Genomic DNA, 23508 nt, shown 5'->3' with positions numbered 1-23508 from the left:
GACCGTGAGCCATACAGCAGCATCCCTATGCCTGCCCAGGGCCAGGGGCGGCAGCTATGGGTCCTTTCCGTAGAAGGTGGGCCCTACCTGCTGACTGATGCTAAGCCCTTTCCCTGCCTCCCCCGCGGACAGGTGGGAACAGAATTCACCACCATCCTGTACAACTTCATGTGTAACAGCAGCTGTGTAGGGGGCATGAATCGGAGACCCATCCTCGTCATCATCACCCTGGAGACCCGGGAGTGAGTCTGCCGTGGAAGGATGGTAGAGGTGGGGCTGTGGGGGGGCTGTCACGGACTCGGGGAGGGCTTGCTCTCCTTGGTGGGCGCTCAGCTTCAAGGCCAGCCCCAAGGGGTCTGCAGGAGGCGGGCAGGATCAAGAGCGGTCCCTCGAACTCACACTCACACTGCCACCCAACAGTGGACAGGTACTGGGCCGCCGGTCTTTCGAGGGTCGCATCTGCGCCTGCCCTGGCCGTGACCGCAAAGCTGACGAAGACCATTACCGGGAGCAACAGGCTCTGAATGAAAGTAGTGCCAAGAACGGGACTGCCGGCAAGCGTGGTGAGTGGGGCTCTGGGCGTACGCGGAGGGTGGAGTTGGGCGCAGTGGGAGTGAGGAGCACCTGCTTCAAAGGCGCCAAGTGTAACCTCATCCAGGGGGTGGATCTGGGGGTCTGAGTGGCCGAGGCTAGGAAGCCTCTCCAGGCTTGACAGGGTGAGTGTGACCCAAGACATCTCACTTGTCTATGCTCTGAGGCTAGCTCATGCTAGCCTAGGTTTGCCCTGTGCTCACACCACACCCATGGCAAGTGTTCACTTGGGCATCTCAGCCTTCGCTCTCTGGTTCATGTGTCCTTCCTGCCCCACCCTCCAGCATTCAAGCAGAGTCCCCCTGCCATCCCTGCGCTGGGTACCAACGTGAAAAAGAGACGTCACGGGGACGAGGACATGTTCTACATGCATGTGAGTGGGCTGGGCCGACAGGCCGGTGTGTTCCTATCACCCCAGATCCCAAGCTGGGGAAGGAAGTCCAGATGTCACAAGAGATGAGGGAGGGTGGCATTCTGACACCTGAGGATTGAGACTGTGGCCCCGAAAGGGGTGGGGTCCAAAGGAGGCTCTGTTCTGAGTCAAAACCTGCAGGGCCTTAACTCACTGAGTGTGGACATGCCAGCCAGGTTAGCTGTGCATCGGGGAGACCCAAGGGCACCCTTTATAATGGAGACGCCCAGGGTGGGGTTTCAGGAGGAATCCATGGTCCTATAGGGTATAGCCTGTGTTAAATCCATTGTCCTATAGGGTATAGCCTGTGTTTCAATCCATAGTTCTATAGGGTATAGCCTGTGTTTTAATCCACGGTTCTATAGGGTATAGCCTGTGTTAAATCCATGGTCCTATAGGGTATAGCCTGTGTTTCAATCCATGGTCCTATTGGGTATAGCCTGTGTTTAAATCCACAGTTCTATAGGGTATAGCCTGTGTTTAAATCCGCAGTTCTATAGGGTATAGCCTGTGTTTAAATCCGCAGTTCTATAGGGTATAGCCTGTGTTTAAATCCGCAGTTCTATAGGGTATAGCCTGTGTTAAATCCATGGTTCTATAGGGTATAGCCTGTGTTAAATCCATGGTTCTATAGGATATAGCCTGTGTTAAATTCATAGTTCTACAGGGTATTAGCCTGCAGGACTCAATGTGTATGTGGCACCAATCCCAGTGGTAAGATTACGGTGCACTCTGAAAGAATCCTGTCTGTTTCCATGACTGTGAGTCCTCCTTTAAGACCTATAGCTGTTGAGCCTCTCATCAGGGAAGAACAAGTGTGGTCGCTGAACCCCTAGGGACCCACTTCCTAGACCTGCCCCTGGGAAGAGGAAAGCCGGAGTATCCTGAGTGTCGGGGTACTGGGGAACTCCAAGAGCAGACCAGCACTTTGCCATAGCCTGGGGTCCTCCTGAGGTCTCGGCCATCCCCGTCCCACCAGGGGATTGGAGCTGGTGGAGTCTCGGGGCACCAGGCAGAGAGTCTGTCTCTCTGTGCCCAGGTGCGAGGCCGGGAGAACTTTGAGATCTTGATGAAAGTCAAGGAGAGCCTAGAGCTGATGGAACTCGTACCTCAGCCTTTGGTGGACTCCTACCGACAGCAGCAGCAGCAGCAGCTCCTACAGAGGCCGTGAGTGAACCCCACCATCTGTATGGGAACATAGGGATATTCTGGCCCAGCAGGGAGAAGGCCAGGAGCACAGGAGGTATGGTACCCTGGACTGGACTGTAGAACCAACACAGCTCAGCTGGCACCTTCTCCTCTAGGAAGCCTTCTGGGACTTAGCTCAACCCTGGGATCCTGGGTCCCCATGTTCAGCACACCTCTGGCTTGGAAATGTTGATGGGGAAGGGGCTGGAAGGGCTGGATTTGCTAAAGCTGGTGAGGTGTTAGCTTTCTTCGTAACTCTCTGAGAGGCAGTCTCCATCTGCCTGCATCCCGGGGTGTCCACAGAGGTGTCACATGGGGGAAGAGTTGCTTTTTACCTCTTGTGAATGCTCACTGTTGCTTTCCAAGCAGGAGTCACCTGCAGCCTCCGTCCTATGGGCCCGTGCTCTCCCCAATGAACAAGGTACACGGTGGGTGTCAACAAACTGCCCTCTGTCAACCAGCTGGTAGGCCAGCCTCCCCCGCACAGCTCGGCAGCTGGGCCCAACCTGGGGCCCATGGGTGAGTTCCCGGGGCAGCAGAGGCCCCATGTGGGCCACAGAGACCCAAGGGAGGGCCTGGGTGGATTTACCGAGATCATAAACAGATAGTGGGGGAACTTTGATGGCCGCCTCTCCCTGCAGTTCCAGCCTGCAGGAGGGCAATGGCTATCTATTGGGGTGTTCGTTCCAATCCCAGGGGTTCTGTGCCTGGGGGTTGTAGAGGTGGTAGAGTTAAGAACTCATGCCTGTCCTCTCTTGATAGCCACAGGATCTTGAAGATCCCTAGCTTCACTCACCTCAGTTTCCCCATCTGTAAAATGGCAATACCAAATCTCCTCATCTCAAGGGTGACAGGACATGAGACTTCATTGAGAGGCAGCTGTAGGGAGCTGGGCAGAGTGGAGTGTGGGTCTCTTCTGAATGGTCTCTTCTTTTTTATTTTTAAAAAAAAAGATTGATTTATTTATTTTATGTATATGAGCACACTGTAGCTGTCTTCAGACACACCAGAAGAGGGTCTCAGATCCCATTGTGATGGTTGTGAGCCACCATGTGGTTGCTAGGAATCGAACCCAGGGCCTCTAGAAGAGCATTCAGTGCTCTTAACCACTGAGCCATCTCTCCAGCCCCTGAAAGGTCTTTGTATGGGTACAGATGGATGCACTCCTGACACTGAGCAACACGCCCAGGTGTGTCTTGCTTAAGGACCCTGGAGCCTGTAACACAAATGTGCCAGATGCCAACCCCCGGATCACCTAAACTCAGTGCCCCAAACACAGTCACCCCACTTCCACTGGGGGAAAGGGTTGTGCCTAGGGCTTAGCTTCAGACAGCCCTTACAATGCTAAATCACACAGCCAGGCTAGACCACAGCCTGAGACAGCCCCCGACCTCCCCCCCCCCACCCCACCCCACCGCCGTGCGTGGGGCTTGCTCTCACAGCCTGGGACAGCCCCCTGCCCTGCCCCCACCCCCACCCCCTACCCCCCCACCTCCCCACCCCCCACTCCCACTCCCCACCCCCCGTGTGTGGGGCTTGTTCTCAGGTTCCTGGACCCACTGTTTTGCCCAGGTTCCGGGATGCTGAACAGCCACAGCCACAGCATGCCAGCCAACGGCGAGATGAATGGCGGACACGGCTCCCAGACCATGGTTTCCGGATCCCACTGCACCCCGCCACCCCCCCTATCACGCAGACCCCAGCCTTGTCAGGTGTGTGGGCTGCAGGTGGATCTGGGTTCGTGCTTCATCCCCCAACCCCGTGCCCCCCCACACTCCCCACTAACTGTGTGGTTCCTGCTGGAGGGAGCAGCCTTGCATGTGGCTCTGTCTGACCCTGTGTTTCAATTGCTTGCCGGGCCTGAGGGAGGACAGGCCTCATCAGCAGGTGATAAGAAGGGCACTTAAGGGTTAGGCACGGGAGATGAGGGTGGGGTTTGGAGGGGGTAGGTGGTGGGGATATCCTCTTGGAGACAGGGGGATTAGGAACTGTGGGAGGTCAGACCAGGAGGTAGGTAATGACTGGACTGTAAAAATATAAAAGATATATATATATGTATTATATATGTGAATATATAATACACATATATATTACACATATATATATACAAAAATAAATAAATAACAAAATAATAAAGAAATAAAAAAGAGCCTTTAATCCCAGAACTTGGGAGGCAGAGGCAGGCAGATTTCTGAGTTCGAGGCCAGCCTGGGCTATAGAGTGAGTTCCAGGACAGCCAGGGCTACACAGAGAAACCCTGTCTCGAAAAACAAAAACAAAAACAAAAGAAAAAAAGAAAGAAAGAAAGAAAGAAAGAAAGAAAGAAAGAAAGAAAGAAAGAAAGAAAGAAAGAAAGAAAGAAAGAAAGAAAGGAAAGGAAAGAAAGAGAAAGAAAGAAAGAAAGAAAGAAAGAAAGAAAGAAAGAAAGAAAGAAAGAAAGAAAGAAAGAAAGAAAGAAAGAAAGAAAGAAAGAAAGAAAGAAAGAAACCTTCCCACGGAGGCACCAGCAGTTCTGCCCACTGTTGCAGGCAGTTCCCTCCCCGACAGGGTCACTCCTGGGAGGCCCGAGTGCAAAGCCACTTGATGCTGCTCCCTCAAACTCTCTCTGCAGTTTTTTGACAGGATTGGGGTGTCCAAACTGCATCGAGTGCTTCACTTCCCAAGGCTTGCAGAGCATCTACCACCTGCAGAACCTCACCATCGAGGTAAATGCCCCAGGTCTCCCCAAGGAGACGGAGGGCCTGTGCACCTCCTAGGGTGAGGCACAGTGCACCGCCTAGGGTGGCTAGTGGGGGACTCCCGGAGACTTTCCCACAAGCAATCAGATTCTATCTGAAGTTAGCAGGCCCAGGCAATGTGAAGGAGGCTGGGTGGACGGACACAAGTCCCCGCCCCCAGCAGTGACCTGGAGGCTTGCTCTCTTGTTAGAGCCTCCTGGTGGCCCAGCCAGGCTACCTTTGATTTCTTAGGCTGGCCTGTTTTCAGGACCCAATGTGTAAGAGGTGTAGAAGCCATGGGGGAACAGGTCTAGAAAGAATAAATGGAGCCCCACACCCAACCTACATGTGTGGCAAAGAACATTCTGGGTTGAATGTGGGATAGAAAGCTTCTGGAAAGCCCTGGCATCCTGTTACAGCCTGGCCACAGTTAGCCTTGATTTATCCATGACATGTGTGGCCCTGAGCCCAGGGTCCATCAGCCCAGCCCCTCCTGCCCCAGCGCCCGGGTTCCATCAGCCCAGCCCCTCCTGCCCCAGCGCCCGGGGTCCATCAGCCCAGCCCCTCCTGCCCCAGCTCCCGGGGTCCATCAGCCCAGCCCCTCCTGCCCCAGCTCCCGGGGTCCATAAGCCCAGCCCCTCCTGCCCCAGCGCCCGGGGTCCATCAGCCCAGCACCTCCTGCCCCAGGACCCGGGGTCCATCAGCCCAGCCCCTCCTGCCCCAGCGCCCGGGGTCCATCAGCCCAGTACCTCCTGCCCCAGCGCCCGGGGTCCATCAGCCCAGCCTCTCCTGCCCCAGCGCCGGGGGTCCATCAGCTCATTGCCCATAACTGTTTTTTAGACTCACACAGACCAAGTTAGAGGCCATATTTGTCACCTGCCCAGGAACCTAGGCTGGACCCAAAGACTTATCAGAGGCTGTGGGACTGGTGCCTAACACCTGCATTTGTGTGACTGCTGACCACTAACTACCTTCCCCGACCTTGAGTCTTATATTAACCCTTGTCTCACCAGAGCTTGAAGCTAAGGGATGAGCCTGGAGTGACTGCTAAGGGCTGGCAAGGGACAGCCTGTGGCCAGGAGGTGCATGGGTGGTCTCCTAGGTCTCCATTGCTGTTCTGGCTGTGTCCAGGCCCCTGACTGATGAGCGGGCCCTTGTCACGGTCCCCTCCATCACCCACACATGTCATCTAGCTGACCTAGAAAAATATGTGACTAGACACTCTGTGCAGGTGACCCTGATGCTGTCCCTACCCTGTCACTACATAGTCAAGATCTGATAAGTCAGTGACTGCTAAAGCAAGGCTTCCTTGCAGGTAGGACGCCCTCCATGTGAGGGACACACAACCCTGTAGCTTCCCTTTGTAACCTGAAGGTGGCCATCGCTCTTGCAGGACCTTGGGGCCCTGAAGATCCCTGACCAGTACCGTATGACCATCTGGAGGGGCCTACAGGACCTGAAGCAGAGCCACGACTGTGGTCAGCAACTGCTACGCTCCAGCAGCAATGCGGCCACCATCTCCATCGGCGGCTCCGGTGAGCTGCAGCGGCAGCGGGTCATGGAAGCCGTGCATTTCCGTGTGCGTCACACCATCACGATCCCCAACCGCGGAGGCGCGGGTGGGGTGACCGGCCCTGACGAGTGGGCGGACTTTGGCTTCGACCTGCCTGACTGCAAGTCCCGTAAGCAGCCCATCAAAGAGGAGTTCACAGAGACAGAGAGCCACTGAGGAGCACACCTTCTGCCTTCCCCTGTGAGAAACTGCCCCTGGGAGTTTCTACCCCTCGGCTGTGCCCACGGAAAGAGCGAGGGCCTTTTGCCAGATGCCATTCCTGAAGGGAAGTCGCTCATGAACTAACTCCTTCTAGGAAACTTGTGGAACTGCCCTTAGCGATATATACACACGAGGGCAGGTTGTGGGCCAAGTGCTGAGACAGGGGACTGTCCCTTTGTGGGTGGGTATGCCTTACCCATTCGCTTCTCCCCTTCTCTTTTGAGGACTCTGCCACCTCCAGGATAGAGCAGCATCCTTCGCTGGTTCACCTCTCCACCCCCACCGTCACCCCCATCCCCCAGCCACAAAGTATTCTGGCGTCTCCTGTTTCCCCTCCCCCACCCCAGCCACATGCAGCCAGGCCTCCCTGTCTTCTGCACTTATGTGCCAGCTGATTCCACTGTGTCTTGAAAGTGAAGTCAGAGTGAGAGACATCCTCTGCAGGATGTGCGGACAGATCTGTCCCTAATGTAGGCCATTTTGCCATTGCCCTGAGTCTTGGTTGCTGGGGTTAAGGAAGCCTGTGGTAGAGCAGAGGAAGCGGCTGTCCTCTGCCTTCACCAGCACCCCGGACACGCTGGCCACAGCAGCCGCTAGGGGCCTCTCTAGGCAGACAGTGGCAGAATGAGTCTCAGATGGCTGGAAATTGAATTGTCAATATTTGATAAAACGTAATTCTTTCTACTTGGTGGGCTGGCTTGCTTTATCCCGCCCCTGACTCTCTCAGCATTCCTTTTCTGAGATCAACCTAGCGTGACCACACGCTCTCCTCAACAAGTCTGAAAAATGGAGCACCAAGCCGGAAGGGTCCTCCCCTGTTGCCAGGATGGTTGGATGGGAAAGAGACTCAGAGAGAACATAGCCGTGGGCATGCAGGTTGAACCCCAGCTGTGGGGAACATCTGTTCTGCCCTCACTAAGTGCTCAGAGTCTGGGCCTTGTGCCTGAGTGCTAGACCATCCTCATGGGCTGGAACTGGGGCGGCTGCTGGGGTTCCCCGTCTTCATGGCTCATCCCCACGGAGCCAGTGGGCTTGAGAGACAGCTCCTGCATGCACTCAGCCCATGGGGTCCCGAACCTGCCGGAAACTCTGTGAGCTTCTGCAACGAGAGCCCTCGGCCATCCCTGCCAGGAGTGGAGGACCACAGAGGAGCCCCTGCCGCAGCAAAGCCCAACAGTCTGCCGAGGCTCTGTGGAGCCATTCCCTTTAGGCCTGGCTTTCACTAGCATGACCCAACAGAGGCAGTGAAGCCCATCGGATGGCCACAGAGTCAGCACTACCAGGACTGGCTTCATATCAGGGCTGCCTCCTGGAAGCACCAGGCCAGACGCTGCCGATCTTAGCAAGCTCTGCAGACTTAGGAGGCTATCACGCACACCACATACACTTCACGAGTCTCTGAGGGGCAGGATTTGGGTGCACTTAGGGTAGGTGCAGGTGTCACATTGCCAGAGATCAGGGCTGACCAATTTGACAGGTGTTGACAGCTTAGGCTCTGGGGGTCCTGCACCCAGATGGGGGCCATAACAGCTGCAGGCTTCGAGCTTCCGGGGTGCAGAGTGTGGCCATCCAGCCAGTGATAACACACCTCACAAAGCCTGAGGTTGAGCACACACGTCCTGTTGCTCAGATGACGAAGCTGGGGCTAGACAGGCTGAGTTCCCTGCCTCAGGCATCAGCTATGACCGAGGTGGGTGCTCAGTCCTGAGGTACATGCTGCCCCAGGCTACCTCAGGGACTAGGCAGTTTGTTCTTACTCTTAGGCCTGTGAGCCCCACTGTGTGCTTGAGTTCTGGGATCTCACATAAATATGTCTCAAGCATTTTCCAGGAGGGGCCATCCTAAGCACCCCACCACCTGCTCCTGGGAAGGGTTAGGAGGAGAGGCTGTCACCAGGCATCTAAAGAGCCCATCTCTGGTGAGGACTGTGTATCTCCCTGGACCCTGCCTCAAGTGCCAAAGCTGTCTCATGCGCTTCCAGGATCCTGACAGGCCTGGAGGGAACTAACTGCAAAGGACCATCTACCAGGAAATCAATGTTCCAGAGGCAAGGCTCGCCGAGGCTGAGCAGCGCTCCAGGAAAGAACCGGCCTTTGGGTCCAAACCAAACATCATCCTGCAAAACAGAAAGCAAGAGAAAGCAAATCTTCCAGTCACCAGGTTTCCCAGGAGCACTGAAAGCCTGGAAGAGAGTTTGGGGGTGCCCTGGAAGTCATCTGTTGGGCAAGGGCAGGTACCTCAAGGCTGTACAAGCAGGCCACCCAGCCTCAGCCTGTACAATCGCCGTGAGCTCTGTGCATCCAATGAGCAGCAGCTGCCATGCCCCTTCCTGGCCCTGCTGCTTACCATGCCTGGCAGCTCTGCCTTGGCCCACTTTGAGCTCTGAGTTTGCAGTACCAGCACCCGATCCCTGTGCAGGAACCCTGCAAGGGTCAAAAGTTGCTACTTAAAACAGCATTCACACCAGAAACAAAAAACCAAAACCAAACTATTCATGTTTCAAGGTGATGAAATGCTTCTCCAAGCAGTATTGATGGATGCAGTCCAGTGACTCTATTAACTGTTTTGGGTAATGTCATCTTAGAAAAATGTGTTATTTTTTTAGCTGTGTTTTGGTGGGAATTTTTGTTTTTGTAATATAATAAAAATCACATGTTCCCATGACCGACTATTGTAACTAACCCATCCCCCAGGCTTGTGAGGAGCATCATGGGGATGCTCAGAACGAGCATAGACAGGCAGGAGGCGTGTAGCCCCACACTGGTCCAGCACCAGCCACTGGACTGTGCCAGCCCTGCAATAATGCAGGCGTCCTGTGGGCAGGAAAGGGGGCATCTGGGGACATCATAGACACCGTAAGTGACGTGTTGTTGGCATGCTAACCTTCTCAGCAGGATGTAGGGAGGAACACTTGGTCTCCTGTCAGCTCCACTCATGCTCCACTGACACTCAGGTCTCTGTGTGGTTCTCAGATTTCTTGTTTCTCAGCCTGTGGACACGTCTTAGCAAAACTTAAGACTCTAAAAAATCCACTCAGCTTTGAGGGAGGCCTGAGGCTGCTAAGAGTTGGACAACGTTTAGAACAAGATAAGAAAGACTGAGGTAAGATCTGGAGAGGGGCCGGCATTCCTCCTCACCTCCTACGGCTGCCAGTGCAGGAGCAGCAGTCCTGGAGTCCCATGCTGCCTGCCTTGCCCCGTGAGGCAGGAAGAGGCCAGGTGAGACTGTGCTGTGCTGTGCTCTGGCAACAATGTTTCACACTGGCTTCCTCCCACTACACAACGGCCATCCTCCTCAGAAGCCTCATGTCCCCAGGGTCACCTGTGGAAGACTGAAGGAGTTACACTGTATTTCTCAATCCTCCCTGGGAGGGTGAAGCCGAGTTGACAAGAAATCCAGCTCCCATACCACTGGGATTCCCGACTTACTGTGACAAACTACTACAGAGTGTGAGGGCCCCAGAATTTGGATTAAAACCCCTAGTGCTTGCTGTGTGCTCTGTCAGTCATAAGCCTAGTGGAAAGGGTTTAATATGATCAGGAGAGACAATGCCTGGGTGAATTTTAGCAGGTCTGAGGCTATGTCATCTCAGGGGTCTATCTTTTGGTTCCCTGAACCCCTCATAGAAGGGTTTAGCTATTTGGCTGATCTAGATAAGAGTTCAAATTCACCTACTGTGCCCACAAAGGCCTCTGCTTTGTCTTCTGGTTGGGGTCCCCATGGTTAAAATGAGACTCTTACTGTTTGACTCATGGTCCCAAGAAAAAGGCCTACTTCTGTACAAGGATGAAGTCTAAATGATGGATGTATGGAAGGAGGCTATTGTCAAGGTGAAATTTAGGTGGGTCTGTCCATAAAGGCAGGGGATGGCCTAGAAACCCTGACATATGACAACCCAGGAACTGCTGAGCAAGCTGGGGAGAGGGGTCCCACCAGTTCAAGGAAAATAGGAACCTAGAGTTGGGTCCGGCAGGAACACAAAAGAAAGCCTCTCTTTAGATCTAACACCATGCCACAGGAAGTGTTGGCAGGCATCTGTCCCAAGAGGGTACAAGAGTCAGGACATGAAGGGTAAAGGATCCCCTCATTCACGGCCCACGGGCCCTGCCACATTCTGTCGGGTCCATCTGACTTCTTTACTGTCGAGGCACAGGTGCTTCATGGTGTGCTACAGGATATAGAAACCTACTAACCAGGGATCTACAAAGAGAGACAAGGACATTGGGGACTTTTAGGAAATTTGTTCTTAAGAGCCATTGTATCTCTGTGTGACATGGAATGGAGGAATGGAGGTATCCCAGATGCCAAAAAGAACTTGCCTGGTGAAGTAGAGATCTGTAGGGAGGGTCCTTGCGTCCTCGATGGCTTTAGTCCATTACAGGACAGCAGACTCAAAAATGTCATGAGAGCCTCAAGACTATCAAAAAACCTTAACTGGACTTGACATTTGAATAAGACACCCTGCCTCAGAAGAGAACAGGGAAGTTAGGTTAGACCAGAAAGGAATGAACAGAAAGACGGTCTGTCCTACCAGTTAAGATGGGTGTAAGTAAGGTTGGTTAGGGCTTGCCGTCAGTATCAGTGAGGAGGGCTGGGAACCAGATAAATCAGAAATGTCCAGGGTAGAAAAGCCACTCCGTGTCTATAAGGATTATAGCTTTAGTCTCTTAAATCTAGGTTTAGTCAAGGTTCATAGACAGAGATGGTAAACACTGGAGTCCATGTAGCCTCCGGTTTCCATCAGTCCTCAGAGAGGGTGACTCCTCCCTCACTGGGCTGCTCGTACTCCAGGAACAAAGTCAGGGTTGTCTGTGTGTTTTCAGTGTTGATGGCCTTGGTGAAGGCTGGCTGTTGTGCAGGACTGTCCTCTGAGGCAAAATGCTACCGTCTCCAGTAGTCCAGATGAGCCTGTTGACTGTATGTAAGGCACATGGACAAACCACCAGATAGGCATGAGAACCGGTGCAATGGGGTTTGCATAGAACTTGAAAATCTCAGAGATCTGAGAAGGGAATGGAGCTGTTCCCTCCCCGCCTCTAATGCCTGCTTTGGAACCACAACCACCTCATGTAGCACAGCCCCCAGGATACCTCTCCCTGCTAATGAGACATCTCAACAGTCTTAGCCTTCAGCCAATGACCTTCCCTCCCTTGGTGTACTGGCTGGTTTTGTGTGTCCACTTGACATAGGCTGGGGTTATCACAGAAAAAGGAGCTTCAGTTGGGGAAATGCCTCCATGAGATCCAACTATGGGGCATTTTCTCAATTAGTGATCAAGGAGGAGATCCCCTTGTGGGTGGTACCACCATCCCTGGGCTGGTAGTCTTGAGTTCTATAAGAAAGAAAGCTGAACAAGCCAGGGGAAGCAAGCCAGTAAGAAACATCCCTCCATGGCCTCTGCATCAGCTCCTGCTTCCTGACCTGCTTGAGTTCCAGTCCTGACTTCCTTTGGTGATGAACTGCAATGTGGAAGTATAAGCTCAATAAACCCTTTCCTCCCCAACCTTCCTCTTGATCATGATGTTTTGTGCAGGAATAGAAACCCTGACTAAGATACCAGGTATCCTCACACACTTCCCCAAAAATATATAATCCCTAGCTCACCCCAAACAAAAGGTATACATCCAAATCCATCCCCAGTAATGAAATATGAACAAGCAAAGATGGCCTCAGAGAGCCGCTTCATTAAAGATCATCACAGAAAGGCCTTCTTCACTCCTGTGCACTCCACACTGGCTCTTAACCCGACTGGAATCCTGCTGGTCCTAGGCTCTGCTTCCCGCTTCCGCTTCCGGTCTGGCCTGCAGTGGTGCTCCGGCCTGGCCTGCAGTGGTGCTCCAATACCCCAAAGGGAAAGGCAGACTGGTAACTCCCTGTCCCACTTTGCTATGTCCTCCTGGAACCAGTGCATTGGCAGCGGCATCCAGACACCGCCAGAGGAGAGGCAGAACTGGAGACCACAACCCCTGGTCATCCTTCTTGGAAGGAGGGGTAGGGAGTATCAAAAAGCCCTCACCCCAATATCCAGCTACACTCCCCCCAACCAGTTGCATGCAATTCTGCTCTAATTGTACACAGTCTTGGGGATCTCTGGGAAGAATCAGAGCGTACAGTGAGACTCCATCTGCACAGCCACGGGGAAGCCACCACCCCTGCAGTCACAGTTCAGTGTGGCTGCTTTCAGGTCTCCCGTGTCCCTGCCCATGGCCCCACAGCCATTGGTCTTTAAGAAAGCCCAGTGAGTCTTTGGTTCCCTCAGTGAACTTTGCAGGACTCAGATCTCAGGTTGTGGTTGGGACTTTAGGAGGAGGGTAGATGCTGTTCATGTCTCCCTCTGGGAAGAAATTTTAGTCACACAGGCTTTCCCTCAGGAGAGGAGGAAGGACATTTTCACTTTTAATTTGTCCTGACTTTGCAGTCTGGATGTGGATCTAGGAGATGCTTATGCCTTGGCTGCTTTGGGCAGTGGCAGCTGAAGTGTTCTGGCTGACCACATTAGCTAGAAAAGATTCCTCTTGAGGCTGGGTTAGTTCTCTGAGCCTGGACCAGGCGGCCACCAGATGGAGTTGTAGGAGTTCCTGACGGGTGGGGATGAAGCAGGAGCTGCAGCCGCAGGTTCTCTCTTCTCTTTCTCAGTTTGGTCTTTCGGAACCCCCATATCTCTTCCTCATTATTAACGCCTTTGGAAACTATGCCTAAGAAAGGAGGAAGAACTCTGGAGGCCTGGGCTAGGTTTGAAGCTTTTCTTCCACTTTTGTGAGTAGGTGATGATGGAGCCCTTGGGGTGGGTCCCATCCTAGGGGCTAGAAAAACTCTGCTGATAAGAAACCCCTTCCTATGGACTAGGAGGAGGGGGTCACCAAAGCCTAGGCTCTAGGCCTCCTGGCTTAGGAGGTGGTCTGAGGCTTGAGGAGGGTTATGTGGCCCCCAGCTATCCCCAGCCTATCCCAGCTCACAGGACTCAAATCAGGAGACTCAGATCCAGAAGTGGGGAAAGTTGGGGGTGGGAGAACCACATTTGAGGAACTGGTCCATAGCCAGGGCCAAGGATGTTGTGCAGGGCTCTTCCTCTTCCTCTGGGGGTGGGACTCCTGTCCCTCAGAGACAAGTTCTGGCCTGCTCAGGGGCACCTGTCCCCAGGTGCCTGCTATCTCTACTTTGGAGTCCCTTCTCTGGACCTATAATCTCTCCGCTGGTGATGTGTCTCCTCCTCCCAGGGGGATTGCCTTGATCTATAGACAGCTCTTCCTACCAATTTAGAACTTTGAGAAAAGTAGCTTTGCATCGAAGACAACAACAACAACAAAAATAGACTGCTTAGGGATCTGATGTTCTGACTGAGTTCTGTTAATGAGATTCCTGAAAGCCCCAGGCTGCTGTTCTGTGGTGAGGAACTGTACAAGGCACGGGGTGCTGCACTCACTTGGTGCCTGGGTCTGGGAGCTGGTGTGCAGGTAAGGCTCATGCACCCACAGTGGCTGTTCTTACTTCAGGAGTGCCTGGGGCGAATTTGGCAAGCAGTAGCAAAGACCCAAGACAACAAGCAGTGCCGGCCACCAGGGACTCTCCCTTCATTAAATGAAGCTTCCGGAGCCACCTGGCTGCATTTAAGCCAGTTCCACACACAGCCCCTTAATTGTTCCTTAAAACAACAAGGCTGGAGTTCTGATTCATTTATTAAGCGTAGGTGTCTGTCCCAAGATAAAGCCTTCTATAACAGCAATCATTTGAGCTTCTGTATCAACCTCTCTTCATATTTCTGCAACCCAACTGGAAGTCTGAGTGTTGTTGTGACTGAAAGTTTGCAGTTAGGGCCAAATGTAAAAGACCAGAGGAAACACCAGAGGTCAGACAGTCCGTGAGTTTGTACTTTGTGCTGTGTGACTGTTATGACTTCACGAGTGCATATTCAGCATATATGCTTATCTGGTCTGTAGAGGTCAGAGGGCAGCTTTGAATCTCATATAGATAGGTAAGGTCTGTATGGCCTTCAGACCCACAGTGTGGCCTCCAGACATACCACGTACCTCATGGGTGCCAGGAACCAAAACTCAAGTCCTCTGCTCTTAGCCACTCTGCATCATCTCTTCAGCCCTGATATGACTCTAAAAATATTTGTTTTAAAGTTAGGCATGGTGGCACATGCCTTAACCAGCACTTGGGAAGCAGAAGCCGGTGAGTTGAGGCCAGCCAGGTCTACATAGTAGTTCTAAAACAACCAGAGCTACACAGTGTGACCAGGTGTCAAAAAAAATTAAGAATTTATTTTATTTTAGTGTGTGTGTGTGTGTGTGTGTGGTATGTGTGCATGAGTGTGTATGTGTGAGTGTGTGTGTGTGTGTGTGTGTGGTATGTATGTATGTATGTATGTATGTACGTGTGTGGTATGTGTGTGTGTGACTGTGGTGTGAGTATAGTGTGTGTATACATGTATGTTGTGTGTTTGCATGTGCCTGTGTGTATTTGTATGGAGTGTGTGGTATGTGTGCATGAGTGTATATGTATGTGTGTACATGTGTGGTATGTATGTGTGTGTGGTGTGTGTGAGTGTGGTGTGAGTATAGTGTGTGTACAGATTCCCATGGAGGGCAGAAGAGGACTTGGGACCTCTGCAAGAGTAGCAGTACATGCTCTTTATGACTGAGACATCTCTCCAGTACCCAATGTGGCTTTCAAATGGGCAGGGTTTGTTCCTAACACTGCTACCACAGCACAGAGCTGTTCTCTGAAATCCTTAGAAGCTGTGTTGGAAGATTACAGAATAACCACCCAGAGAGGAGTCAGCAGAGCAAGGCTTCCCTCGGTTTCCAGAGACAGATAACATTCCCCACTTCATTTCCCTTCCTTTGACATAATTGCTCAAGTGTCACATGGGATGTGGGGCCCACGCCCTGGGCCTCCAGCTCTTCTCTCCCCTCCCCCTCCTTCAGTCCCCTTTCTCTCATCCCCCCCACGGTTTCACATCTACTTCAATGACATAAAGACATACATGATTTGTCCTGTCTCCGTAAATGAGGGGGGACTGTGTTTGTCTGAGACTGGTTTCATTCACTAAATACAATTATCTCCACCTTTACCCATTTTCCTGAAAACACTATTGTTTATGGCTGAAAAAAAACCCCACCCACATGAATATCTATCACATTTCATTCTCTATACGTTTGTTGTGGGAAGCCTTCGTTGGTTCTGTATCTCAGCCACTGTAAATCCAAAAAATAAAATAAGATACATCTATTCTGTAATTTTATATCTGGCTGAAACAATTGTAAAGCATTTAGGGTCCTTAAGGATTATCTTGGGAGGTGTTCTAATTTTATTTCTGTTGCTGTGAAAACCACAACAAAAAGCAACCTGGGAAGGACAGGGTTTGTTCTCCTTTGCAAGTCATATCTATCTTGGAGTTGTCAAGTTAGAAAGTGAATTCAAGCAGGCATCTGCCCCAGAAACCCTGGAGCTTTGCTGGCTGCCTCAGGGGCCTGTGCTTATAGTTTTCTATGGCGCCACCGCCCCGGTAGACCAGGCTATCCTACATCAAGACAACAACGGTCACAGGCCAATCTTAATCAAGGCTTTCCTTTCCGATGGTTCCAAAGCTACTGAAAAGTGACAATTAGAGCCAACCAGGCTAGAGGGAGGAAGATGACTTTCCTTCAGCTGGCAAGAAGCCCATCTCCCCAGACAGCGATAGACCGCCTGCTATCCTGGTGTTATACAAAGTATCTTAAGACAGATCCTTCTCTGTGTGTGTGAGCCTTGTCTGGCTACGCTGCCCAGCCATGCCCAGAACTCAAGAGACTCCTCCCTCAGCCTCCAGAGTGCTGGGATCACAGCTGTGTGCCACTACACCCAGTGTCTGAGACTGACAACCAGGAAGTAATCAGCAGGGACCCGGGCTGCTCTTTTTTCTCATTCCTCTCAGCAAGAGGGTCTCGTCCTTGAAGCCGCCTTGCAATCTGCAATTCTGGATGTTGCTTTTGTCTTTTTGATAGGATCACCTTATGTAGCCCAGGCGAGCCTCAAACCTGTGGGCCTCTGCTTCCTGGGTTCTGGGAAAACAGACATGTACCATCACATTCAGCTTAGACATTGCTTTGAATACTGGGGAAATGAATGGCAGGAGAGATCTTACCCTAACTTTAGCAAGTCTGTTGAACTTTAGGAGACCTCCAGAAACCCAAAGATTCCTTTTTAATGGTTGGAAAATGTCATCTGAAGAAACGATGGCTAAAAACTTCTCCGTCTAATGGAAGACATGCAATTATAGGTCCAAGAGGTTAAAAGGTCAGACAGAGATTTTCTGTGTTGCCCAGGGACTCCAGGAACACCGGCCAGCGAGCCTTGCTGAAGTTCGCTGTGGCCACTGGGCCGCTCCCATCTCCAGACAATGCTTGCCGGAGACCTTTGCTAACCAGATCCAGGCAGCCTTCAGGGAGTCACGGCTTCTAGGGTGACAGACCCCAGGGCTGACCACCAGCCCCCCTCCCCACAGAGGCCTCTTATGTCAACCTGCCCACCATTGCTCTGTGTGACAGATTGTCCTGTATGCTATGAGGCTTTGCCATCCCAGGCAACAAGGAGCTCACTCAGTGGCTTCTGCTGTGGTGGATGCTGGCCTGAGAGGTATTCTCTCTGCGTGTGTGGCACGATCTATGGTGAGCGCGCATAGGGGGTTACACCTGATCTCTGTTTCTACAGAGACACAGAGATTGAGGAGGAAGAGGAGGAGGAGCAGGCTGCTGCTGAGGAGGCTGTGTGTGACCAGAGAGGAATCTCAGGGTGGATGGACCGCACCAGCTCCTGAGTCTTTTGCTGCTCAGGCAAAAGGAGCAGACTGAGATCTTGGAGTTACGACAGCTCTTGTACTCTTCTTCTGTTTTTTTTTTTTTAAAGATTTATTTATTATTATATCTAAGTACACTGTAGCTGTCTTCAGACACCAGAAGAGAGTATCCAGTCTCATTGTAGGTGGCATGTGGTTGCTCGGATTTGAACTCAGGACCTCTGGAAGAACAGCCAGTGCTCTTAACTGCTGAGCCACCTCTCCAGGCCAGTTCTTGTGCTCTTGAGAAATAGTGGGAGAACCAGGAATGTTAATCACACAGGGTGTCTCCTTAGTATAGGAGATAAAATCAAGCATGTTTTTGCATTCCTTCTGGAAAGCTAAGAGTGGATTTTTTTTGTTTGTTTTTTTGTTTTTGTTTTTGTTTTTGTTTTTTGGATTTGGTTTTTTCGAGACAGGGTTTCTCTGTGTAGCCCTGGCTGTCCTGGAACTCACTCTGTAGACCAGGCTGTCCTCGAACTCAGAAACCCGCCTGCCTCTGCCTCCCAGAGTGCTGGAAGTACAGGCGTGCACCACCATCGCCCGCCTGAGTGAAAGTGGATTTTGTTACTGACCTAGTGACCTTTCTTTGGAGGCAGACCTCACCCAAATCCCCCAGAATGTTTAGTCCAGACTATTCCTTTCTTAGACCTTTTCTTAAGCTTCCAGTTAAACCCATCCTTAGGGGAAATGACGTATGCATTTTATAGCCTGCTGACCTCTCTGCTATCAGAGATCACCCTAGATTCTAGGCCTTTTAGCCATAGAACCCGTCCTCATGGTCACAAAAGGGTCTCTGTGTGGTCACACCTTAAGGTTTATTCTTTACCTGGCATTGAAGCTGTGGTTCTCTGGAAATCTTTTCCCACACTGTCTTGTGTTTTAAAGATGCTGACAACGAACCTCCTGGCATTAGACTCCCAAAGTCAGATCTGGGTCGAGGGAGTCAACCGCACTGGGTTTCACTCCGAGCTTATCCTGTGCGGTTCGTTTCCCTGTCTGACACTGGCAGGGACCTCCTCACCTCCTGAAGGCAGGAGTGCCCAGCCAACCACTGCGGGCAGACTGGTCAGCAGCTCCCACCTTGCAGGCACCAAGATGGACGGAGCCTCCACGGAGTGGCTCTGAGCTGCTCTGCAGACGTCTGAGCGAAGGGGAATAGGTGGGAGGAAAAGACGATCCTAAAAGCTGGGGGAGCGGCAAGGGGGGAGACAAACACAACAGATGTTAACATGTTAAGGAATCACCAGATTTGGCTACAGAGCCAAATTACCAGAAGCCAGAGGACATGCTGCTTCTGCCCAGGCTAAGTGAACTATCGCGATGGCTTCACGGTTAACACCAGCTATGCAGGTCTGACGATCTAAGTGCAAAACCCATGGTGGAAGGAGAGAGCCCACTCCCAAAGCTGTCCTCTGATCTCCACACATGAGCTGTGGCACACGCGTGCACACACAAGTGCAATGACAATAAATACAAATTCTATACTGGTGTGGTGGCGCACACTTTTAGCCCCGTCACTCAGGAGGCTGAGGCAGGTGCATCTCTGTGTCTGATGCCAGCCTGGTCTAGATAGGGAGTTCCAGGGCAGCCATGTAGAAAAAACATTTCTCAAAACAAAATTTAGGGGCTGGAAAGACGGTTCACAACCACCTGTAATGGGATCTGAGGCTTTCTTCTGGTGTGTCTGAGGACAACTAGAGTGTACTCATAGAAATAAATCTTTAAAAAAATATATAAATAAAATCTTTAAGCCGGGCTGTGGTGGCACACATCTTTAATCTCAGCACTTGGGAGGCAGAGGCAGGTGGATTTCTGAGTTTGAGGCCAGCCTGGTCTACAGAGTGAGTTCCAGGACAGCCAGGGCTACACAGAGAAACCCTGTCTCAAAAAAACCAACAAAACAAAAAACCAAAAAAAAAAAACTTTAAAATAAAGAAAGTGCTAAATGACCCTTTCAGGCTAGGATGCATGTGCTTGCTGTAATGTGACCTCTATTTAAGCTGATGTAAGTTGTCAAGGAGGCTTACTGCTGAGTAAGCTCACCCTTTCTAGCTTCTTCTGAACTCCGGCTGACTGCTTCACCTCTGCTGTTCTGGCTCAAGCTCCTCTCCAGGCTGACTGACTCAATCTGCCTTTTCTCTCAGCCTCTGAATTGCTCAGCTTGGCCTCTAACTAGCTCTAGCCATCTTTTCTAATCTGATTCTTTCTCATTCTCCGGCTTCAACTGTCTCTGCAGACCTGCAGGAACGCAGGAACTCAACTCAACTGCACTGGCTCCAAACTGGGGCTCCCTCCAGTCACTGCACTCGCTGACTGACCAGAACTCAGAGGTCTCATGCCTCTGTCTCCTGAGTACTGGGTTTACCAGCATTTACCGCCATGCCTGGACCTAAGCTTTGCTTTCCCTGAAACCTGCTGTCTACCAGGCTGGCCTTGAACTTAGAGATCTGATTGACTCGTCTCTTGGGATTAAAAGCGTGTCTGTATTCCAGCTGGATCACAGAGACCTAAGGAGGTCTTCAGAAGAGATTCCTAGCCAGAGCAGCCACGTTGCAGGATTAAAACTTCACTACGCAGAACCACAAAGAAATTATTTTCACATCTTTTTTGAGAAGTTCACATGACCTTTGAAAGCAAAATGTGTGACTTCATCTTTTGATAAAAGTAATGCAGATAGATGTAATACTTAACAGTGTAAAGAACAGAGGCGTGGCTGGGTGTAGTGCCACACCCCTGCGATTCTTGTACCTAAGGAAGCTGAGGCTGGAGAATCTCTAGTTTGAAGTCAGCTTGAGCTATCTAGAGACCCTGACTTGAAAAAATTGAAAGGGAAATTAAGGATTTATTTGGTATCGAGCAGCACAATCTTTTTGCTGTTTTGTTTGTTTTACTAGACAAAGTCTCTCTGGGTAGCTCTGGCTATCCTGAACATGGAACTCGCTTTGTAAACCAGGCTGGCTTTGAACTCACAGAGATCCACCTGCCTCTGCCTCCCAAGTATGTACCCCCAACTCCATAAAACCAGGTGGCACTTTTTTTTCTTTTTTGGTTTTTTGGTTTTTTCGAGACAGGGTTTCTCTGTATAGCCCTGGCTGTCCTGAAACTCACTCTGTAGACCAGACTGGCCTCGAACTCAGAAATCCGCCTGCCTCTGCCTCCCATAATCCCATAATGCTGGGATTACAGGCGTGCGCCACCACTGCCCAGGTGGTATGTTCTTAAGTAAAAAGTCAAAGATACACCTTGCGTGTCTTGGCTGGCATCAGCCACTCCTGCCAAGTGCAAGGCTGTGTACAAGGGCTCAGAGGGAGTGAGATGGAACTCTATAATGTGTTCAGCAAAACCAGGAAAAGGGCAGAGGAAAAAACAAGCAATTGATTGTGACCAAAGTCAGCCTCATTGGGAACAACACCAAGTATCAACCAATAGAATCTGCCAGAAAAAAGAAAAAAGGTGTGTGCTGGGGCATTAGTACAGGTTAGACCCAGCCTTGTGTTACTCAAGAATTTTCATGTCATGTGCATGCCTGTTTTTCCTGGAGATTTGAACATGTACCACATGTGTGCAGTGCTCACAAACGCCAGAAGAGGGCACCAGATTTTCAGGTACTATAGTAAAGGATGGTTATAAGTCTTCACGGGGGTGGGGGTTGGGGGTAGTCTTGAACCTAGGTCCTCTTTGAGATGTGCTCTTCATTGAGGCATAGTTTCAAGCCTGTGATATGCACTTAAATATAAAGGGACAAGTTGAGAAGGAGCAGACAGGCAGACTATGAAATGCAAACATGTTCAGTAAGAGAAACTGTGTGTGTGTGTGTGTGTGCGCGTGTGCGTGTGTCTGTCTGTGTCTGTCTATGTGTGTGTGTGTGTGTGTGTGTGTGTGTATGTATGTCTGTATGCATGTGTGTGTCTGTGTGTGTTTCTGTGTGTCTGTGTGTCTGTGTATCTGTGTTTGTGCGTGTGTCTGTGTGTGTCTATTTATCTGCACGTGTGTGTCTGTGTATGTTTGTGTGTCTGTGTGTCTATGTGTGTGTCTGTGTGTGTCTGTCTGTCTGCATGTGTGTGTCTGTGTGTGTGTGTCTGTCTGTCTGCATGTGTGTGTGTCTGTATATATCTGTGTCTGTGCGTGTGTCTGTGTGTGTCTATTTAGCTGCACGTGTGTGTCTGTGTGTGTTTGCATGTCTGTGTGTCTATGTGTGTATCTGTTTGTCCACACGTGTGTGTGTGTGTGTGTGTGTGTGTCTGTGCATCTGTCTGCACATGTGTGTCTGTGTCGTCTGTGAGTCTGTGTGTCTCTGTGTGTCTGTGTGTCTGAAGATTTTTAGGCATGTGATTTATAAGAATGGCTTACAGGCTGTGGTTCACATAGTCCAACAATGGCTATCTTCCAACAGAAAGACTAAGCATCCTGGAGTTGTTCAGTCCATAAAGTTGGCTGTCTCAGCAGCTCCCGTCTACTGCTGGAGCACAAGAGGTAGTTTTGGTCATCAGTCTGTGTTGGAACCTGCTGAAGAAGTGGATTCTAACGCCGTGAGGGATTCCTCGACAACAGGATGCAAGGACTTGTTAGTGAGGGGAAAGGCAAGCAGGCAACAGGCAAGAGCTTTCTTCTTCCGTGTCCTTTCACGTGGGCTGCCACCAGAAGATGTGGCCCAGATTTAGGTGGCTCTTCCCACCTTAAAGTATCCAATCCAGAAAACCCCTAACAGGCCCACCCTGCTGCTGGGGTTTAGTTGATTCTGGCGGTAGTCACACCCAGATGTTCCAGATTGGCCATCACACGCAGAAAGCCAAATAGTACATATTTTCTCCCGTGTATAGATCCATAACTAATTTAATGTACACACAGATAGTAGAAATGAGGCTATCTGGGTAGATGGGAAGCTGGAGGGGGGGCGAGCACAAGGCTGAAAGCCATTAGAAATGAAACATGGGCCTGGAGAAATGACTCCGTGGTTAAGAGCACTACTGCTCTTGCAGAGGCTCGATTCCAGAACCCACATAACCACCTGGTACCCTGGGCCCAGGGGATTGGATGCTGTCTTCTGACCTCCACGGGCATCAACGTGATGGATGTATATAGTGCACAAACATATATGCAGGCAAAATACTCATACTCATTTTTTTAAATTAAAGAAAAAAGTCTGACTCATTTTTAAAGATGTGCTGAGCCAGGTTTCGTCCAGCTATAGATGATCTGAGAGCGCTCAGACCGACCCCTGGTAATTTCTGCTAGTCTAGCTATCTGTCCTTCAAACTGCTAAAACTTACCATACTTGCAAGAAAGCTTGGCCGTGAGTAATTTTCTGCTCTAAACTTCTAGTCTAGTAAGTTTTACAGGAAACAGGATGTAGGGTGTAGGGCACAGCTTCGGGTGAGGAAAGACAAACACAAGTGGCAGAGGGTGACCTGGGATAAATGGAAGTTGGGTCTTTTTCTTGGTGCTTTCTAGGCTGTTGGCTGTGTCAAGATGAGGTTGAGTATCTCCTTCCCTGCCACCGGCTGTCAGAAACTCACCGGTGCGGACAGTGAACGCAGCTTCTATGGCGTGTGAGAAGCACACAGCCGTAGGAGTAGCTGCAGGTTCTCTGAAGAGTAGAAGGGTGATGGGGTCTGGTCAGTGGCAGAAATGCAAGCAAGGTTTTCCCATGAAGCAAAAGGCATTCTTCTTATAGACCAGGGAGAACTAGAGAGAGTTAGCACAAATCTGTTTGGATGGCAACTTGGTATGAGAGAGACAGAGACAGACAGAGAGACAGAGAGACAGAGAGACAGAGAGAAAGAGACAGAGAGACAGAGAGAGAGACAGAGAGACAGAGAGAGAGACAGAGAGGGAGGGAGAGAGAAAGAGAGAGAGAGAGAGAGAGAGAGAGAGAGAGAGACTTTCTGCACTGACAGGCTACTCCGCCTCCATGCTCAACAGTTGGGACCTAAAAGAGCTAGCAAAATCCAAAAGCTTTTTAATGTCTCCGAAGAAGACAACATCCACCTATATGTAGTCAGAA

General features: G+C 50.9%; 1 protein-coding gene across 1 annotated transcript in view; it reads left to right on the top strand.

The window, feature by feature from the left end:
- The window catches only part of Tp73 (tumor protein p73), an 84481-nt gene extending 75190 nt beyond the window's left edge, over positions 1 to 9291 (top strand). The window contains 10 exon segments of the mRNA XM_052178318.1: positions 133 to 242; positions 421 to 563; positions 876 to 964; positions 2043 to 2170; positions 2561 to 2621; positions 2623 to 2710; positions 3764 to 3870; positions 3872 to 3903; positions 4803 to 4896; positions 6302 to 9291. Of these exon segments, the coding sequence (XP_052034278.1) occupies positions 133 to 242; positions 421 to 563; positions 876 to 964; positions 2043 to 2170; positions 2561 to 2621; positions 2623 to 2710; positions 3764 to 3870; positions 3872 to 3903; positions 4803 to 4896; positions 6302 to 6637 (1188 nt within the window). The 3' untranslated portion in view covers positions 6638 to 9291.
- The last annotated feature ends 14217 nt before the right edge of the window (positions 9292 to 23508 follow it).

This window comes from Apodemus sylvaticus, chromosome 3, assembly GCF_947179515.1.
Source record: "Apodemus sylvaticus chromosome 3, mApoSyl1.1, whole genome shotgun sequence".
In the NCBI taxonomy this organism is placed as follows: domain Eukaryota; kingdom Metazoa; phylum Chordata; class Mammalia; order Rodentia; family Muridae; genus Apodemus; species Apodemus sylvaticus.
Note: the sequence above shows the minus strand (reverse complement) of the source record. Positions and strands in the feature narration are given on the sequence as shown.